General features: G+C 31.9%; 1 protein-coding gene across 1 annotated transcript; it reads left to right on the top strand.

The window, feature by feature from the left end:
- The first annotated feature begins 1,927 nt into the window (after positions 1 to 1,927).
- On the top strand, positions 1,928 to 21,462 carry pidd1 (p53-induced death domain protein 1). Its single transcript, XM_042715894.1, is given in 16 exon segments — positions 1,928 to 2,105; positions 3,106 to 3,727; positions 8,938 to 9,354; positions 10,870 to 11,051; positions 11,849 to 12,060; positions 13,028 to 13,046; positions 13,237 to 13,386; positions 13,479 to 13,656; positions 14,408 to 14,551; positions 15,614 to 15,749; positions 15,825 to 15,975; positions 16,156 to 16,279; positions 16,385 to 16,500; positions 16,579 to 16,686; positions 18,504 to 18,682; positions 20,781 to 21,462. Coding segments are annotated over 15 exon segments (2,820 nt in total). The 5' UTR covers positions 1,928 to 2,105; positions 3,106 to 3,258; the 3' UTR covers positions 21,016 to 21,462.
- The last annotated feature ends 122 nt before the right edge of the window (positions 21,463 to 21,584 follow it).

Raw genomic sequence — 21,584 nt, 5'->3', positions numbered from 1 at the left:
GAAGACCAATGAAACGTGCATATGAATTGGCATAAAACAGATTTGTAAAACTTTGGTAATTAACATTATGCCTTCCTCACCTTTCACCTCTTTCCACCACGTCCTTTTAATACATTTACAGTATGTATTTTTTCAGGCACAGTCTTCCCATCAGAATAGATGTTCATCTCATTCCTCACTTTTGTCCTTCACCTATTGATCCTGGATTCTCCCATTATTCCTAGCGGGATAAACCAGTCACACACTTCAGCAGGTGGTGGAGCAGAACATGTTGAGACATGCATAAAAACACTGCAACAGCAGAGAAAGACACTCATAAAATGATGCTGCATATGATTCTCTCATCCACAATCAGACTATTATTATACCGTAAGTGAGTCTCTTATATTATATTATACTACACTAAAACAACACATGCCACACTCTTCAGCATACACTTCCCCTATATAGAGGACATTATATTTTAATGAATTTCTCTGACACTACACATGCCACAGTTTTCAGTCTGGACGTCCTGTAGAGAGCACATTCAGGGCTTTTTAGAGATATTAAATGAGGCATAATCATAAACACACCTTTTCCTTGGTCTTTAAATATGACTGATATTGACAGAATGATTAAATTTAGCACTTAATTAAATTAAATCTGGCTAATTTTCAAATAGTTTGTCGTAAATAAACATCTCAAAAATTTGTTATGGGGTTATGGAATATGAGTTTTTGTTATGAAACCGGTCATAATTTGCACACATGTCTGTAGAGGACACCAGGACAAATGGCATGTTAATCAGGCATTTTGGGGAAACGCAACAAGTCAATCGGGAAAGAAATTATCAATATTCCTATTAAATATGATATATGAAAATGTTGCCAAGTTATTACTCCCATTATTACACTTCTTTTTAATTATGGTTTGCCCCAAGAACACATAAATATGCAAATTAAATGCAATGTATAGATACATTGTGTAGAATGGGAGTACCAATTTATGGACATTTAGCGCACATATGCTGTAAAGTTAAATGGTATATCAAATCATTCTGTTATATCGTTCATAATTTAGTTGAGAATCATCTTACAAAGTTTGGTTAAAAATAGCCTGATACCCAAAAACTGATTGGTGAATGAAAAAATAGAAATAATGAAAATAAAATCATTGTTTTTGCCTATAAATGCCTTTTCATGTCTATTTTATTTATTTATTTATTTATTTATTTTGAATAACTTAGTCCTGGCGTCCTTCACAAAGGACAAAGAATAAAATATGAATAAAATAAATTTTTCCAAAAAAAAAAAAACTTTTTTCTCCATTTGTTGCTTATGTTACAACCAATGTAATTAAATATATACAATATATATATATATTATAGATATATATATATATATATATATATATATATCTATATATATATATATATATATATTAAAATAATAATAATCACACTTTTTATGGTTCTCAGGAGGATATTATATTATATTACATTACATTACATTACATTATTATTATTATATTATATTATATTATATTGTATTGGTATTGTATTGTATTGTATTGTATTATTATATTATATTATATTATATTATATTATATTATATTATATTTCCAAACCCGTAAGACATTTTAAAGGGATAGTCGTTCCAAACCCGTAAGACCTTAGTATTCTTGTAGCTTCGTGATGTCACATGGGCTATTTTACTGATGTCCTTACTATGTTTCTGGACCTTGATTGTGGTAGTGACCTTGCTGTCAATGAGAAAATATCTTAATTTGTGTTCTGAAGATAAACGAAGGTCTTGTGGCTTTGGAACGACTTGAGGGTGAGTAATTAATGACAGAGTTTTTATTTTTGGGTGAACTATCCCTTTAAGTGTACTTCCTTGCTGTCACTGTGTCTTTAAGAAATCTCCTCCCGCCTTTTGCTCAAAGTTCCGCGGTGAGTGTCAACACGAGACATGTGCGTGAAACACGGAAGTAAACTTATTATATTTAACACATGTTAACGCATCAAATAAAGATGGCATTTTGGTTCTATACGTGTTAGTTTTATATAAATCGTTTTATAAACGCTACAGACGCGGTCATGTCCACCAAGAATTACCAGCAGTGTAAGTGTTTATCTTTCAGTCAGTTTGTTACTTGTTAAAATCATATATAACTTATTATTCTGTATATAAAGTCTTTTCCCAGCACTCGTAAATGTTGTTACACACCTGAATTAGTTTTAGCCACAACGGAATGAATGAGTATGGCGCCTTTACAGTGATTTACCATGGTAAATATAGTCACCTCTAAAATAGCGTAGATAATGCAGTTATTGTTACTAAATACAATAAGCTGGTAATACCCATCACTGTCATTAAGTTAAAATTTAACCAAAACTAAAGTTAGTAAATGCAGCAGAATGACAGTAAGATGGATAATAATAATGCATACTTAAATTAAATATCAGTGTAATACATTATTATTACTTTATTGCACATTATCACTGTAATTTAATTATGTACACATGTACACACACTCACTTACAAATACATACACATGATTTAAACAGCAGCCATTTTTTTGCATTATTTTATTAGATATATATATATATTTAAATATAAATAATATTATATCTATATAGATATTATAATATAATAATATATATATATATATATGTATAGATAATATATATATATATTATATATAGTTTAATTAAAATATTAGATGTTAGAAATACTAGAAATAATGATTTTTTTAATATTATATATATATATATATAATATAATAATAGATATATATATATATATATAATATCTATATAATTAATATTTATAATTATTATTTTAATTATATTTAATATAATTAATTTTATTTCACTGATATATAATTTATAATATTTAATAATTATATTTAATATTAATTAATAGATTTTTAAAAGGTAATTATGCATTGATGAAACTTATTTATTTATTATTTATTATATATATCAGTAGTGGTGATGCTCAGGCGCTGATCTTGAGTTTTTCTCACTGTGCAGTTCATTGTTACGGTTTTATTGATTCTGAGTGTTTCCAATTAACACCTTTCTTTCTCTCTGACTGATGTTTTGTCTCTCCTGTGCAGGGGCTTGTCTGAACATGGCTGCCCGGTCTAGAGATGTGACCCCACCGCGGTGATGGAAAGATGAAGACGGAGGTGCCAGATTCATCTCGCCTTCATTTTTTTCACTGTATGTTGTTTGTAGGAGGGGCTGAAGAAAAGAAAAAAAGGGAATAGATGGAGACAGAAGAGGATGAACAGGCAGAGGAGAAAGTGTGGCTGGCCACAGATCTTGGAGAAAGAGCTGAAAGAGGAGCGATGATGGGGACGGAAGTGGGTCTGGTTTTACCAGGTTTCTTTGGGAACTCGCAGTTGGAGGAAAGTCCGCCATTAGGATCCTCTCTTTCCTCGGACCATACGGATAACTGGGCTCCGTCCATCTTGTCATCCTCTTCCTCCTCTCTGCCCTGTCTCTGTCCTCCTCTTCCTCCGTCTGTGGGGCTGGATGGCGTGCTGGCAGAGGGCCGGCTGGTTCTGGACGTGTATCGGGGCGGTGGAGAGGTTCTCCCTGTGTTCTGGGAGTGTGTTCAGGAGCGGATGAGAGGCCTGCAGTACCTCAGACTGGGATCAGAGGACGAGGGGGCGCTAGAGAGGGCACTGAGTGTCCTGCCCCGACTCACACAACTGCGCTCCCTGACTATCAGAGGTACACACACACACACGCATCCATCCACAAATCTATCCATCCATCCATCCAAATATCCATCCATCCATCCATCCATATATCCATCCATCCATCCATATATCCATCCATCCATCCAAATATCCATCCATCCATCCATCCATCCATCCATCCATCCAAATATCCATCCATCCATCCATCCATATATCCATCCATCCATCCAAATATCCATCCATCCATCCATCCATCCAAATATCCATCCATCCATCCATCCATCCATCCATCCATATATCCATATATCCATCCATCCATCCATCCATCCATCCATCCATATATCCATCCAACCATATATACATATATCCATCCATCCATCCATCCATATATCCATCCATCCACCCATATATCCATCCATCCATCCATATATCCATCCATCCATCCATCCATCCATATATCCATCCATCCATCCATCCATCCATCCATCACCCATCCATCCATCCATCCATCCATATATCCATCCATCCATCCATCCATCCATATATCCATATATCCATCCATCCATCCATCCATCCATCCAAAACCCATCCATCCATCCATCAATCCATATATCCATCCATCCATCCATCCATATATTAATCCATCATTATAATATCCCTCCATTACATCCATCCATATAATCCATTTCATCCATCCATCCATCCATCCATTTCTCATCCATCCATCCATCCATCCATCCCATATATCCATCAATCCATCCATCCATCATCCATATTACCAAATTATCTTAATTTATCCATCCATATACATTCAATCATCATACATTCCATATAACCATCATCATCATCCATCCATATATCCAATCAATCATTCATCATATATAATAAACCATACTAATCATATATTCAGGAATATTCAATCCAATATGATTTATCATCAATTTCAAAATGTTCTATATAATCATCATAAAACATCCATCCACATTCAAATTCTCATATCCATAATCAATCCATCCATATATTCATCATCATTCCATCAATCCCATCCATCCATCCTATCATTATCCATTATCATATTACATCATATCCATCCACATATCATCATATCATATAATATCCATCCATCCATCCACATTCATATTATTCATTCACATATAATCAATTCATCATCCTATTTCATTATATAATCCATTCATCCCCATCATCATTCTTTCATTATTACATCATATCCATCAATCCACATCATTTATCCATTCCTTTCACATCCCATCTAATTCATCCATCCATACATCATATATCCATAACCATATTTCATCAATTTCATCATTCATTTCAAATTTTTACAATATATCCAATCATATACAATAACCCATTATCAATTATTTTATATTTCTCCATATCCATCACAAAATTCTTATTCATCATTGATATCAAATCAAATATCAGTCATATATTATCCTTCTTCATTTATATCCACATATTCATTCTCATCATCATCAACATTACATATCATCATTTCACAATTTCCCCATTATTCATATTATTTTCTTTCATCAAATCCATCATCCATTCTCGTGTAATCACCCAATTAAATTTGCTACTTTCCTTCATTCATTATCATATATATGATTTATTCCCTAAAATTCATATCATCATCCCATTATCATCACATTTTCATCATGTCCTTACTATCAATCATCTGGACACTTGATTTTGGTAGTGACCTTGCTATCATTTCATTAAGTCAAATTTCATTTCTCATATAATTCATGCAAATATATCTTATTAGTGTTCTGAATATCCCACGAATCTCTTTGTATTTTCAATTCATCTTCATTATATCTGATCATTAATCCATCTCAAGTTTTTATATTTTAATTCCTGAACATTATCCCTTTAAGTGTATCATCCTTGCTGTCACTAATGTCTTTAGAAATCTCCTCCCGCCTTTTGCTCAAAGTTCCATATTGATTGTCAACACATACATTAATCCAAACACGGATCATTAATACAACTTATTATATTTAACACATGTTAACTCATCCAAATATAAGATATTCATTTTCATTCATCTACGTTCTTAGTTTATAAATCAAATCGTTTTATAAAACATCAGACGCAATCATGTCCACCAAGATCTTACCAGCATCTTCATGTTTATCATATCATTCAGTTTATTATTTATTATCATCATATATAATTTATTCATTTATATATCAATTTTCATCAGCACCTCGTAAATGTTCATACATAATATATCTGAATTATTTTAGCTCATAAACGGAATGAATAGTATATCCCCTTTACATGATTTCCACCATTAATAAAATATTATCATAATCTCATATTCATAGCGTAATATATGCATCATTATTGTTATCTTTCCAATAAGCTGGTAATACATTTCATCACTGTCCATTAAGTTAAAATTTAACCATTCAACTATAATTTAGTAAATGCAGCAGAATGACAGTCATGGATAATAATAATGCATACTTCAATTAAATATCAGTGTATATACATTATTATCACTTTAATTGCACATTTCACTCCAATTTAATTCATGTACACATGTACACACACTCACACTTACAATACATACACATGATTTTAATCATATCCATTTTTTTTCCATTATTTTATTATCAATTATTATATATATCATATATCAATATATATTCATATATTCATATCTATTCAATATATATATATATATATATTCATATCATACATAATATAATTATAATATTATATTAATATATTTATATCACAAAATTTTATATAATATAAAATCATAGAATATTCATGATTTTTTTCATTATTATTTCATATATTATATATCATTTAATATATATATATAATATCCATCATATATATTCTCATATTATATATTCAATTAATCATTAATTAATTAAATTAATTATCTTTACTCATCATTTTATTATTTATTTTATCATTTATTATCAATTTCATTAATTATTTAATAATTAACATTTTCATATTAATTAATAGATTTTTAAAACAATCATTTATTCCATTGATGATTTTATTTCATTATATTTATTCATATACATAATATATTATGATGCTCCAGGCGCGCTTATCATTTCATTTTTTCATCTCATGGGCAGTAATCATTGTTACGGTTTTATTGATTCTCATATTTCATTTTCCATTATAATACCTTTCTTTCTTTCTCATCTGACTGATGTTTATCTCATCCATGCATCTTGTCCTGATACATGGCTGCATTATCTATTTCTGGTTACCACCACCTCATTCATTTCAAAGATAAGATCAGGTGCCACATTCATCTCGCCTTCATTTTTTTCACTTGTATGTTGTTTTGTAGGATGGGGCTGAAGAATTAAAAAAATTATCATATAGATCATTCAGACAGAAATCATATCATATCAGGATCATATATGTGGCTATTCATCATCATCTTCAAAACAAATCAAATATTCATCGATTTGGGGACGGAAGTGGGTATTCATTTTAACCATTTTCTATCAATAATCAACTCCATATTCAGTTGGAGGAAATATCCGCCCATTTCAATCCTCATTTCATCAATTCATACGGATAACCTTATATCCACATCCTGCCATCTTCATAATCCATCATTTCCCTTTTCCTCCTCATTCATTCCATCATATCAATCTACAATCAAGTCCTTCATTCATATACCACTTCTCCGTACTCATATTCATCATCGTATTGGAATAGATTCAGGCATTTCAAATTCAACATCGGGGCGGTCAATATTTTTCTCCCTTCCATCATCTGGGAGTGTGTTCAGGATAATATGATTCATTCATGCAGTACCTCAGACTGGGATCAGAGGACGATCAATTATAGATCATTGAGTGTCCATTCCCCGACAATCACACAATATCAATCTCCCTGACTATCAGAGGTACACATAATATGATACCATCCATCCATCCATATATAATTCCATCCATCAATATCCATCATTCCATCCATTATCCCCCAATCCAATATTCCATCCATCCATCAAGAGCCCTCCATCCATTTCATCCATTCATCCATATCATCCAAATTATCATCATCCATCCTCCATATATCATATTTCAAATCCATCATATCCAATATACATTCCATCCATCCAATATATCCATCCATCCATCATCATCATATCATCCATATAATCCATCAATCCATCCATTATTCATCCACATCCATCAATCCATCATATTTCATCCATCCATCCATCCATATATCCATATCAAATCCATCCTCCATCCATAATCCATCCATCATCCATATATCCATCATCCATCCATCATCCATCCATCATATCCATCCATCCAATCATCAATCCATTAATCCATCCATCTTCATCCATCCATCCATATATCCCATCCATCCATCCTGAAACTTCATCTCCATATATCCATCCATCATCCATCCAGCCTATAAACCTGAAACTTCATCTTCCTCCATCCATCCAATCCATCAATCCATCCATTCATATATCCATCATATTCATCCATCCATCCATATATCCATCCATATATCCATCCATCATCATCCATCATTTCATCCATCCATCCATCCATCCATCCAATCATTCCTCCATCCATCCATCCCATCCATCCATCATATATTCCATCCATCCATCCCATCCATCCCATCCATATAGCATCCATCCATCCATCCATATCCATCCATATCCATTTATCCATCCAATCCATCATCCATCCCATAAATCCATCCATCCATCCATCCATCCATATACCATCCTCCATCCATACCAATCCATCCATCCATTTCCATCCATCCATACCATATTTACATATATCCATCCATCATCCATCCATATCTATCATCCATCCACCCATCCATCCATCCATCCATCCATATATCCATCCATCCATCCATCCTTCCATTCATAGATTCATTCATCCATCCATTATCCATCCATCCATCATCTATCCATTCATCCATCCATCCATCCTTCTATCCATCATCTATCCATCCCTCCATCCATCCATCCATCCATCCATCCATCCATCCATCCATCCATCAATCCATCCATCCATCCATCTATCCATCCATCCATATATCCATATATCCATCCATCCATCCATCCATCCATCCATCCATCCATGTCCGTCCGTCTTTGTGTGTTTTTGTTCTTGTCATGTTTTTGGTCTCTCTGTCTAATGTTTTTCATGTGTTTATATTCTCTCTCTTTGATGTTTCCGTCTCAAGGACATCGTTTCTATGACCCTCAGGGTGACCCTCTCCCCGGCCTGCTCTCCTCTCTCCCTGACTCCGTCTCCTCTCTGTCTCTCCTCGTTCACCTGGATCTCTCATTCAACCGTCTCTCCTCTCTTCCTCCCTGCCTCCTGTCTCTCTCTCATCTTTTGGAGCTGCTGCTGTGTCATAATCAGCTGACGGGTCTGCCGGAGGGTCTGGGAGCGCTGGCCGTAGGACTTACACGGGTGAGTCTGCTGGGGAACAGGCTGGTGGCTCTGCCCCGGGCAGTGGGCCTCCTCTGCAGGCTGGAGGAGCTGGACGTGTCCTTCAACCAGCTGGAGAGACTTCCAGATGAACTCGGACAACTACAGGACTTACAAAAACTGGAGCTGTCAAATAACAGGCTCAGAGCGCTGCCGGAGACTCTGGGTGAACAACACACACACACACACATACAAATGTTTTAATAAAACTTTACAAATATACATAATATATTTACACCCCACAAACCCTATTTTCTAACCACAACACCCAAACCAAAAACATAACCCTCAGAGCAAATTTTCTGCATTTTGACATTTTCCAAAAAAAAAAAAAAATAAAAAAAAAAAACATCAAAATGTCAGCCTTTACTATTGTCTGTCTCATTAAATGAGGACATAAGATAGGCTTTAATTGTTTTATATAAAGCAAATAAATACAAACAAAGCAAAATAATACAGACTAATAATTTGTTTACCTAGTTTTTTTATGCTATGTTAACATCTAAGTCTATTTTTATGACAAGAATGGTACAAATGCTCTTAAAAAAATAGATAAAAAAAACAACATTTGATAATCATTTTAATAGTATTTAATATTTAATTGCATCTAAGGATTTTTTTTATGGCGAGTATGGTAAAAAAAATCTTTAAAAACAAAGTAAATAAATTAAACATATTTGATAATAATCTTTAATAATATTTAATAATTATTGTTATATTTATTAATAAACAAGGTAGATAAGGGATAAAAACAATATTTGATAATCATTTTAATAGTATTTAATATTTAATCGCATCTAAGGATATTTGCATGGTGAGTATGGTAAAAATTGATAATCATTTTAATAGTATTTAATATTTAATTGCATCTAAGGATTTTTTTTATGGCGAGTATGGTAAAAAAAATATCTATTAAAAAACAAAGTAATAAATTAAACATATTTGTGATAATAATAATTTAATATATAAAATAATAATTCAAGATTTTTAGTTTCCCTCTAGAATAAACAAGGTAGATAAGGGATAAAAAACATATTTGATTTTCATTTTAATAGTATTTCCTATTTAATCGCATCTAAGGAGGTTTTGGCATGATGAGTATAGTAAAAAAAAAGCTTAAAAAAGTAAATAAACCAATAAACACTTGTACATATTACGTGTGTAACATATATGTGTAATAATTATTGTTAATTTATTATGCCTAACAGGTATTAAGGTGAAAAAAATATGCTAAAACTATGCAAATCACAAAGTAGAAACAACTATTTCTGAAATAGAATTTTTAGCTTCTGAGAGGAAAGTACAAAATGATATTTATTTTGATGTCGTAGTATAAAATAGTTTTTTCCAAATGTCAGGATGTCCCCTAGATGTCTGCAAAGGCAGGTTTTGGCAGATACAATATGATCCTCAAGGACTATAGCTAAATAAAACACACACCAACTCCCTCTCCGCTCGCGACACAAACGGTAGTACATTCGTAGTGTAAGCATAAATGTGTCCTGAAGAGTGTCTACTGCCTTACATGATGCTATCTTTGTGTCAAAAAATAGTTTTATACTATGCAAAACTTGTTAGCATCTAGAAACAACTTTTCTGAATGAGATTTCATTTTTGAGATTAGTGTATGAAACCTAACTTGTAAGTTTAACCTGTTCTGATGGCTAAACTCTCTTGTCAGTTGTGCTCTCTCGCTCTCTGAGGCAGCTAGTAATCCCAGAGCTGCAATGATCTGAGGATCACTGATTGCCCACGTTGCACTCCCTCCCGCTGCTCGACAAACTAGACACGAGGAACAACCCGCTGGGCCAACCGCCGACGCCCCCACTGATTGCCCACGTGACCCCAGGTGCTGCTGCTTTAGTTTACATTGCATTATTATAATGACATTTGCATCAAACAAATACAATTTTTTAGAATCTTTTTATTACATAATGTATTCTGAATGAGATATTTTTTGCATTAGTGGATGAAACCTGAACAAACTAAGCCTGTTTGATCACTCATCACACCCACACACCACAACACACACACACACCACAAGACACACACACAAACACACAGAGAGGCACCTCACACACACTTGAGAACAACACACACACAGCTGCAGCCACCTTCATTTAAACATTCAGCAAAGAACTGGACAGAGAGCTGGTTTCACAACTGGTCTTGAACACACACACTGGACTTATATGCTGACACACAGGTGCACATTTCACACAAACTAGACACAAGGCACTACATATTGCACAAAAATATACACACCCAGATACAAAGAACAGTTTTTCATCACACACAGATAAACCACATACAATATACACACACACACAACACACTGTGATGCACAACACACATACATTTTTCAGCACACACACACACCAGTCTTCAGTGTCACACACACACTTCACACAAGATCACACTACTAAATGCTGATGATTTGCTGCTCAAGAAATATTTATTATTATTATCAATGTTGAAAACAGTTTTTTTGGAAACCATTATGCTTTTTTTTTCAGGATTCTTTTTTTTTTTCAATTTAATGCATCTTTGAAAAAGAATACAAAATAAATATTCATCAAAAAATAAAAACATTATTTTAAAAATAGCATGCAGTATAGCTATGCAGCATAATTACTCCAAATTTAACTCTTCTCTTCCAGTATACATTCTTTAATGCTAATTCCAAATTTAACTCTTCTCTTCCCATCAGTTTTCAAGTATCATCTGCTGGTTGTCACGTGTTCCTTCCTGGAGGGGCGGAGCTCTTGTTTCCACGGAGATGCGTAAACGCAGTCACAGAACTGCAGTGGGCAGAGAGGAGACCGGACAGAAAGTGGGTGTGGCTAGAGGAGCATGACGTCCTTTTGATACTGTTTATACTTACATAAATATAAACACTTAAAATGAAAGAAAGCTCCTATTTTGTATTATATAAATGACAGTAAATATTAAAATGTAATAATTCCTAATATTTTTTATTAGTGAACTATAATGCACAGTCCTAGCTACTAAAATTAATAAAAAATAAAGTATTATTATAAAATAATAATGTACAAAAATTATGAAGAAACAATGAATACTAAATATACTATATTAATATTAATAAAATGTAAAAAATTATAAGCGATTTTTAAGAGTGAAAAAATCTCTCCTTTTCATGTATAATAGTATACTAACTATATATTAACAAAATAAAGTAATAAATAATTAATATAATAAATAAAGAATAAAAATAAAAAATAACAAATAAGTAAATGTAAAAATAAATAAAATGTAAAAAATATATATATAATGTTTATATTTAGAGTGAAAAAAAATCTATTTTTTTTAAATTTAAAAAAAATATATTGTAAAATAATAATAAAGAACTATTGTACAATAAATAAATAAAATAGATACAATATAATTAATAACTATATGGAAAATTCTAGATATATATTAATTCAAGATAGTTTAAATAATAATAATATATATGAAATAATAATAAATAATTTTTTAGAGTAACGAAAGCTCCTTTTTAATGTTATAAAAAACAATCTATAAATTAACAATTGCAGTAATCTAATTACTATATTGTATAAAAGATAAATATATAATAAATCAAGAAATACCCGTATAATCAATAATATATGAAAATTAATAAATAAAAAATACAATGTTTTATAATATTTAAACAAAATAATAAAAAAAAAAATAAAAATACTAAAAAATAAAAAAAATAATAAAAATAATTATAAAAAAAAAAAAAAAATTATAAATAATAAAATAAATATTAAAAAAAAAAAATAAATATAAATAAATTAATGAAATAAAAGTATATAATTATAATTATTTTTAAGTGGGGGGAAAAAGCTTAGAGTGAAAGCTCAATTTTTATAATGTATAAATAAATAATATAATTAAATAAAAAATAAAATAAATATATCATAATATATATATATATATATATATATATATATATATATATATATATATATATATATAAATTTTTTTTATTTAATTTTTTTTATAAAAGCTACAATCATTTTTCTCTGTGTCACTCTTTTAGCCAGTAGAGGTGTGTATTCCATATCACAAAACACGGAAAGGTGATGTTGCGGTTCGCAGGTTTGATGGTTGTTCTTGGTCGACACTACCCACCCTGACCAGGAGGGGGAGTGAGAAACACAGCTGCAGGCCCGGGGGACGCCCGGCGCGGGTGAGCCAATCAGATCCCTCTCAGTCAAAGACCTGTAAAGCGTCCTGAGAGCATTAATGCACACATATATATTATCATTTGTGTGTTTGCAGTTGGCCTGCTGCAGTGTGTCGCAGTTCTCGTGGTTCGTGGCCGTCTCTCGTCCTTTCCTGGACAGTTGCTCTGTGTCTCCAGAGGGGGCGCTGCTGGTGTCTCAATTCGACCCAGGGATCAAACTTATTTTCCCTCCGGAGTGCACAACAGAGACACGTACAGTCACAATGCAGGTCTGTACATGAATATACAACGCCGTTTGTGTCATTAACACGTTATTATCTTACTGTTTTTAATTTTTCGATAGTGATTCAATATGATTATTAATTTTACATTGTGGCCAAAAAGCAGTAAGATGGCCAAGATTATGAATCAGAGGTAAAAATTTATTTTGTAAGGTATTTAGTAAGGGAATCTTTAAAATTTTAAAATGTAAAGAAGAAAGTATGAATAACTGTTTAAACTTTTTGAAACCTGCTATACTGTTTAAATCAGTGTTATTGTAGTATCACTGATATGCTATTATACTATTTGTTAATATTTTGAATTAGATTTTATTTTTATATTTTCTGTTTTTGTTTTAGTAAAGTAAGTTTTGTTACAACGAATGTAAATTTGTTTTTGGCATTTTTATTTATTTAGTAATTTTTTTAAATTTTATAGTTTTTTAATTTTATAATTTTAGTTTATGTAAAAACTAAAAAAAAAAAAAAAATGTCTACTGGGCAGTTATAACTAAAATAATACTATTTTATTTATATATATATAATATATATATATATATATATATAGTATATATAATATTTTATATATCATAATAGAGTTTTTTAGTTTATTTCCCAATATTTATTTTTTATTTTTACCCTATATTAACCTATATAAATATATTTAATTACCCTATATTTACCTATATTTAATATATATTTATATATTTTTTTTTTTTATTTTCCCTATATTTATTTTATTATTTGTCCTTCCCCCAATCAAGAGCAGGTGGCGCTGTCTGAGGTGCAGGACCTGACTGGAGACCCTCAGGCGAGTGCCAGCCCACTGCTATGCCTCTCTCAAACTCCCAGCATGCATTTCCTTCAGCCAATCACAGTGCAGATTCCTCTTCCTCCTGGAGTGACTGGTACTGCATCACATTTACTCTTCACTTGTTGCTAGGAAACAGTTTAATTATTAAACCGAGCAGATCTTAAACTTGTCACATAAAACTGACTGAAATGTGTGCTTGCACAGTTTTTTTTTAGAATAAATGCCACATACTTTGATATTTTTATGCAATGCAGGGATTCCCAAACTTTTTTTTTTTGTCAGCTGAACCCCTTAGATCTCAAATATTTATTTAAATTACCCTAAGATTTTAAGATAATCATTTAATGGCATATTCGCATGTTTTCTGATGTTGGTTAATGGTCACATGAAATGAAAGTAAATAGATAAAATATTCAATCTTTTTACTAAGAGATTTTATTTTGAATTTGTAGCTGAGCTAAAGTGGACTCAAACCTCTTTTTAATTGTAATAGTGTCTCAGTTCACATTATATCCGCACTAGGGTTTTAGGAATTAAACTGAATAACAATAATAATAATAATAATGATAGTAATTTAATATTATTACGAAACAAACAAATTAAATAAATAAAAAAAAAAAAATAAAAAACAACCATAATAACACTAAGAAATAATATATTACTGCTAATAATAATAATTTTAATTATACATTACAAAATTACAATACTCTTCATTTTCAAATGTTAAAACCCTCAATTTTAAATCCTTCAGCTTTTATTTTGGCAAAATACTAGTGTAATGCATATTGTACTGTACGTATATATTTTATTCTGCCATTTTTAAAATAAAGAATTTTTGAAATAGTTTTTAAAATATAATATTAAAGCCGGTTTGTGTATAAAAATGTGGCAATGTTATCACATGACCTCACTACATCACATGTTTGATTTTAGCACAAGGTGTCCAATTTAAAAAAAACATGCAGTTTCAGTTTCTGAAAATAGAAGGTCAAATCATGGGATACGATGTTATTTTGGTGTTAAAATGTGCACACATTTCACACTCTAAAAAAATAAAAATATTTATATTGAAAAATTATTCTATAATACAGCATTCAAAATATACCACAAAACAAAAGCATGTTTTAGGTCTGTATGTCTGTGTGTGTGTGTTCAGGACACATGGTGGACATGTCCCGTTTGCACCTGATGCACGGCGACCCCACGGCCCACACCTGGACTGACATCACCGCTCAGGTGTCGCTTTACGTCACGCACATCTACGCCGTCTTCTCCATCACACACTTCTCATGGTGAGCGTCTATAAGCACACACATAAGCATGAACCTGTCAGTCTGTCTGATATATATGTGTGTGTGTGTGTTCAGGTACTGGTTGTGGTACACCACTCACAGGTGTGTTAGTGGTATCGTCAGGAAGATGTATCATCGCTTGAAACAGTTCCGGATTCGATTCCTGGCGCTACAGAAAAAAAACGACCCAGAGCAGGTTCTGCTGCAGTGTCTGCCGTCGGACAAGGTGAGTGAGTGTGTGTGTGTGTGTGTGTGTAGTGAAGCTGAAGTGTATGTTCTGTGCTGGATGCTCAGGATTTGATGTAATATTAATCCGCCAGGTGTTCACAATCTTCAGGAAGTCAACCTATGAGCTTATTCATACTGTAGGTATAGGCTCTGTATATTGATGCTCGTCTCTCTGTAGGCTGAGAGCAGGTTGGCGTCTCTGTCGGAGCAGTATGAAGGTCCTCAGCCGTCTGAGTTGTGCGTCCTGCTGGAGGGAGAGCAGTTTTTTGCTGGTTTTGAGAGAGGCATTGATATCAGCGCAGGTGGACACACACACATAAAAGAACACACTACTACAGCTTTCTATAAAGTCACAGTAATAGCTCAAGTTTGTTTAGCGGAATGTGATTGCAATGTGTTTTTCTCAGACCGTCCGGACTGTAAAGATGGCAGACTCTCATTCACCTTTTACTCTCACCTGAAGAACATTAAAGAGGTGCACGTGTGCCCGACCCACCCACAGCAGGGCACCGTGAGAGGACAGGTGAGACGGGGGCGTAGTTGTTGGATCAGCCCAGTATTTCAAGTCAGAAGTGATGTAATAAGATGTGTGTCCTTCTAGGTGTCATTTTACAGGGGTGAAGTGCCCAGTGATCTTCCAGAGGAAGTGGCGAGTAAAAGAAAAGGTCATGACAACCAGTGGATGGCGACGCTTCCTCTCCGGATTCCTGTGAGCGATCTCAGAGATCTAGAAAATTATGCCCTCTGTCCCAAACCACAGCCACAATGCTGTAAAATTTATTATAAGATATCACTCTTAAGTCGTGATCCTAAATGTAATGCTCAGCAAATATATATATATATATATATATATATATAATATATATATATATATATAAAAAAAAAAATTTAAAATAATTTATTAAGTATTATAGGATGCAATGCTTGGTGAAAATGTGTTTAAATCAGTGGTGTCAAATGATTAATCACACCCAAAATAAGTTTTTTTTTGCATAATATATGTGTGTTCTGTGTATATTTATGTATATATAAATACACACACACATACAGTATATATTTAGATCTATTTACATGTCTATATTTATATTCATATAATTTATATTATAAATAAATATATTTAATATTTCAAAAATAACATTTTTCTGAAATATATACATGCATGTGTGTGTATTTATACATACATAATAAATATAAACAACATAAATACATATATTATGTAAACAAAACTTTTATTTTGGATGTGATTAATCACGATTAATCATTTGACCGCACTAGTTTAAATATTTACATTAATGATACATTTAGAATTATATTTAATAATATATTAAGAATTACATAAATTATATATAAATCTTTTTGTAGTTTAATATATTATATATTATTATTATATTACTAATATAAAAAATGGAATGCTATGTGTTTAAATTTATTATAATGTGTGTTTCAGTGTGTGTGTGTGTGTATATATATATATATATATATATATATATATATAAAAAAAATAAATAAAAAATAATTTATTCATTTATCAATATTTATTTATATTTATATTTATATATATGCACAAAATATATAAAAAATATTGTGTGCATGTGTCAGTATTTATAGTTTTTATATTATAAAATTAAAGTGATACTTTTATATACAATTATTCATATTATGTGATAATATAAATGTATATTTTAACATATTATAAAAGTATTACAAAGTATATTTATATTATTATGTGCTTAAATATACTTTATTAAGTATTCATTCAGTATGTGTAACCCTGGAGCACAAAACCAGTCTTAAGTGTCAATTTTTCGAAATTAAGATTTATACAAAATATGAAAGATGAATAAATAATCTTTCCATTGATGTATGGTTTGTTAGGAGGTCAATATTTAGCTGAGATGCAACTATTTGAAAATCTGGAATCTGAGGGTGCAAAGAAATATAAATATTGAGAAAATATCCTTGAAAGTTGTCCAAATGAATTCTTAACAATGCATATTACTAATTAAAAATTAAGTTTTGATATATTTACGGTAGGAAATTTACAAAATATCTTCATGGAACGTGATATTTACTTAATATCCTAATGATTTTTAGCATAAACAAACAATCTATAATTTTGACCCATACAGTTTTTTTGGCTATTGCTAAAAATATACCCCAGAGACTTAAGACTGCTTTTGTGCTCCAGGGTCAAGTATTCATAGAAAATAGTTCCAATTAAAATGCACAAATCAAAGTGCGTATTAGCAGCCTGCTAAGGTCAGACCGCTAAATCATCCTTGACTGATTGTGTGGAATGTCTGCTATAAATGACTATTAACTGAGCTGATTTCAGATCAGCTACTCATGAGGTTAGGATGCTGCCTATGTAGACACTAGTGAGGCAGCTCTCTAGTGTTAGGAACACAGCCCATGAAAAATATCTCAAGTTCAAATCACATATTTCTTTCATTTTGTGCAGCATTTCAGTCTTTAATGTAACCTCTGACAGATGAACAAGTATTGTTTTATCTTCTACACACACAGAATGCAGACTGTGATGGGAGCGTCTCCGGTGAGCTGAACCTGGGCGACCCAGAGAGCGGCTACCTGACACAGACCAACCTGCTGTCCATCTCCTTACGCATCAACCAAGAGTGGCAGAACATCGGCATCAACCTGGGCATCAGCTACGACCAGCTGGAACGCATCCGAAACCAGCACAGGTGGGCATCAGATCAGAGCCAGCAGGTGGCGCTGTTGACCAGGACTATAAACGCCTGCTGTCTGCTGAGAGCCCAACAGCACATTCACTCTTTATTACAGGACTGATTTACTACAGATTTCACAGCACATGTGATCTCCAGATCCACTTAACAATTCCTATATTATAAATTATATTATAATACAGACTATATTATTATAATTAATTATATTATAAATTTTTTCCACCAAAATAGGTTGTTACAGGATTCACATTTGTGACCACAAAACCAGTCATAAGGGTCAATTTTTAAAAATTGAGATTTATACATCATCTGAAAGCTGAATAAATAATCTCTCCATTGATGTATGGTTTGTTAGGAGGACAATATTTGTCTGAGATACAACTATTTGAAAATCTGGAATCTGAGGGTGCAAAAAAAATCTAAATATTGAGAAAATCGCCTTTAAAGTTGTTCAAATGAATTCTTAGCAATGCATATTACTAATCAAAAATTAAGTTTTGATATATTTACAGTAGGACATTTACAAAATATCTTCATGGAACATGATCTTTACTTAATATCTTAATGATTTTTAGCATAAAAGAAAAATTTATAATTTTGACACATACAGTGTATTTTTGGCTATTGCTACAAATATACCCCAGAGACTTAACACTGCTTTTGTGCTCCAGGGTCACATTTATTGCATCTTGTGACATTTCTTATTTCTGAATACTGACTCATTGAATGTTCGTGTAATGTTCTTAGGAACATTCTTAAACTATCCCTTTAAGAGAGATTAGATTTTTCATCACAGACGTGTTTGTGCTGGTGTAAAATCACTTATAATTTCTGGGAAATGCTTACAGAGAGAGAGAGGCAGTGTGACAGTGAGTGATGGAGGGAAGGAATGAAGACAGCAGTGGTTTTATGAGGGGAATTTGAGTGTTTTGTGTTGATAACTCAGCCATCTGTGACACTGCAGGAGATGGTACACACTCGCTCGCATCATGCACGCTCAGTTTGTCAAGCCCTCCGCGTCCTGTTCTGTAGTCTCTTCTTAAAAAACACCATCTCCTATTACTTCACATTACAATACAAAAAATTCGTTCTATTAAGGAGCAATATAGCAGACATAACTGAATAAAATTATGAAAAACTAAATAAGTTCTAAAATTTTGCAATTAAATAAAAATACAAAGAATGTCAGCCACAAAATGCATGGATTTATTTCAAGGACATTTCTGATCATTTTTCATTTCAAAGCATATTTTATGCACATTTTATGTCATTTTTCATTTTACATTAATAATGTTATGCCTTATTCATTTAAGCTTGCATTTAATTGTATTTTTTATTTATTTAAGACATTTTATCCCCAATTCTCATTGCTCTAATTCTTTCAGATTATTCTCTTTTACTATACCCATTTATTTATTATATTTAATGAGAATAATAATAAAAATAATAATATAAATGTTGTTTTAGTATTTTTGAGATACTATTATTGTTATAATATTTTAAATTAGGTTTTATTTTCATATTTTATACTTTTTAATTTTAACTAAAATTTTTATTAATTTTGTTGTTTGTTTTTATTTTACTTGCTTACATACTATATATTTAATACATTTTTATTTCATTTTAGTTTTAGTTATTTTACTACATCAAAATGAGAAATGTTTCCTTGGCAACTATCTGAAAATTAGTTTTAGGTTTTTATTTTATTTTAATTTCTGTTATTATTTTATTTAAAGCAATATAGTTAACGATAATGACCCTAATTTTAATTAACGATAATTACCCTTATGGGAAAACAACAATACATTTTTTTTTTTTTTTTTTTTTTGGATTACATTAATACATTTGCTTTAAAGGTGTTATGAAATCAATTCAAAAATGTGATATTTAGACTCATGTTTAATTTTATTTTTATTTATTAAAATTTCATTATATATTATTTATTATTATGTAACTTATAGATTTAATTATATAATATATTTAATCTTGTTCCATTATATCTCTATATACTTTAATTATGACAAAAAAAGTAGCATTAGTAGTAATAGTAAAAAAAATAAATAATAAACTGGCATCTCCCTGTTTGTTTTGTCAGGAACAACTTTGGGGCCCAGGTGTTGGCGATGCTCTTTCATTGGGCGAGAGGGCAGCAGGGGGCGGGGCCAGGGGCGGTGCAACGGCTGATGAAAGCGCTGGTGGACAGTGGAAGGCGGGACTTAGCGGAGGAAGTAGAGGACATAGTGACTCTGGGGAAGAAGAAGTATGAAGAATCACTAAAGAGAGTCGGACTGGAGACACCAGCGAGCTCTGCAGACCCTCAGTCCAGCTGACACACACTCACACCATTAGGATGATTGTGCTGCTGAGAGCGGCTGCCAACATCATGACATATACACTCCCACCAGCAGCACTGCAGACCGGCTCAGTGACACACACGGACATACAGTAGAGTCTCATCTCACAGGACAGTCTCTGGGTCTCAGAGCAGCTGTCTGTCTGAATGATGTCTTCATTAGACGACTGTCTCTTTCTCCTGTGCCTCTCTAACTCACAGCAGATGTATTTTATTTGTAGTGAGACACAATGCTGCACATTAACACTGAGCCAAATGAGCCATCAGTATTTGTTAGATGATTTTTAGTGTTTTAACCAAGAAAAAATCTAAATGTTTTTATTTTTATGTATATGGTGAATCCCAAGCAGCCTCTCAAAAAAGGTCATATTTCATATTTTTGGTGTGTGTGTGTGTATATATATATATATAGTTAGACATAGATAGACAGATAGATAATATTGAATTATATATAACTTCATTATATTTAATTATTAAAATAAATATTACATAAAATTATTTAAATAAATGGGCTTATATGACAATACAGTTGTACTTTTTAAATAA

Source organism: Cyprinus carpio, chromosome A25, assembly GCF_018340385.1.
Source record: "Cyprinus carpio isolate SPL01 chromosome A25, ASM1834038v1, whole genome shotgun sequence".
In the NCBI taxonomy this organism is placed as follows: Eukaryota; Metazoa; Chordata; class Actinopteri; order Cypriniformes; family Cyprinidae; genus Cyprinus; species Cyprinus carpio.
This window is presented reverse-complemented; position numbering and strand designations above follow the sequence as displayed.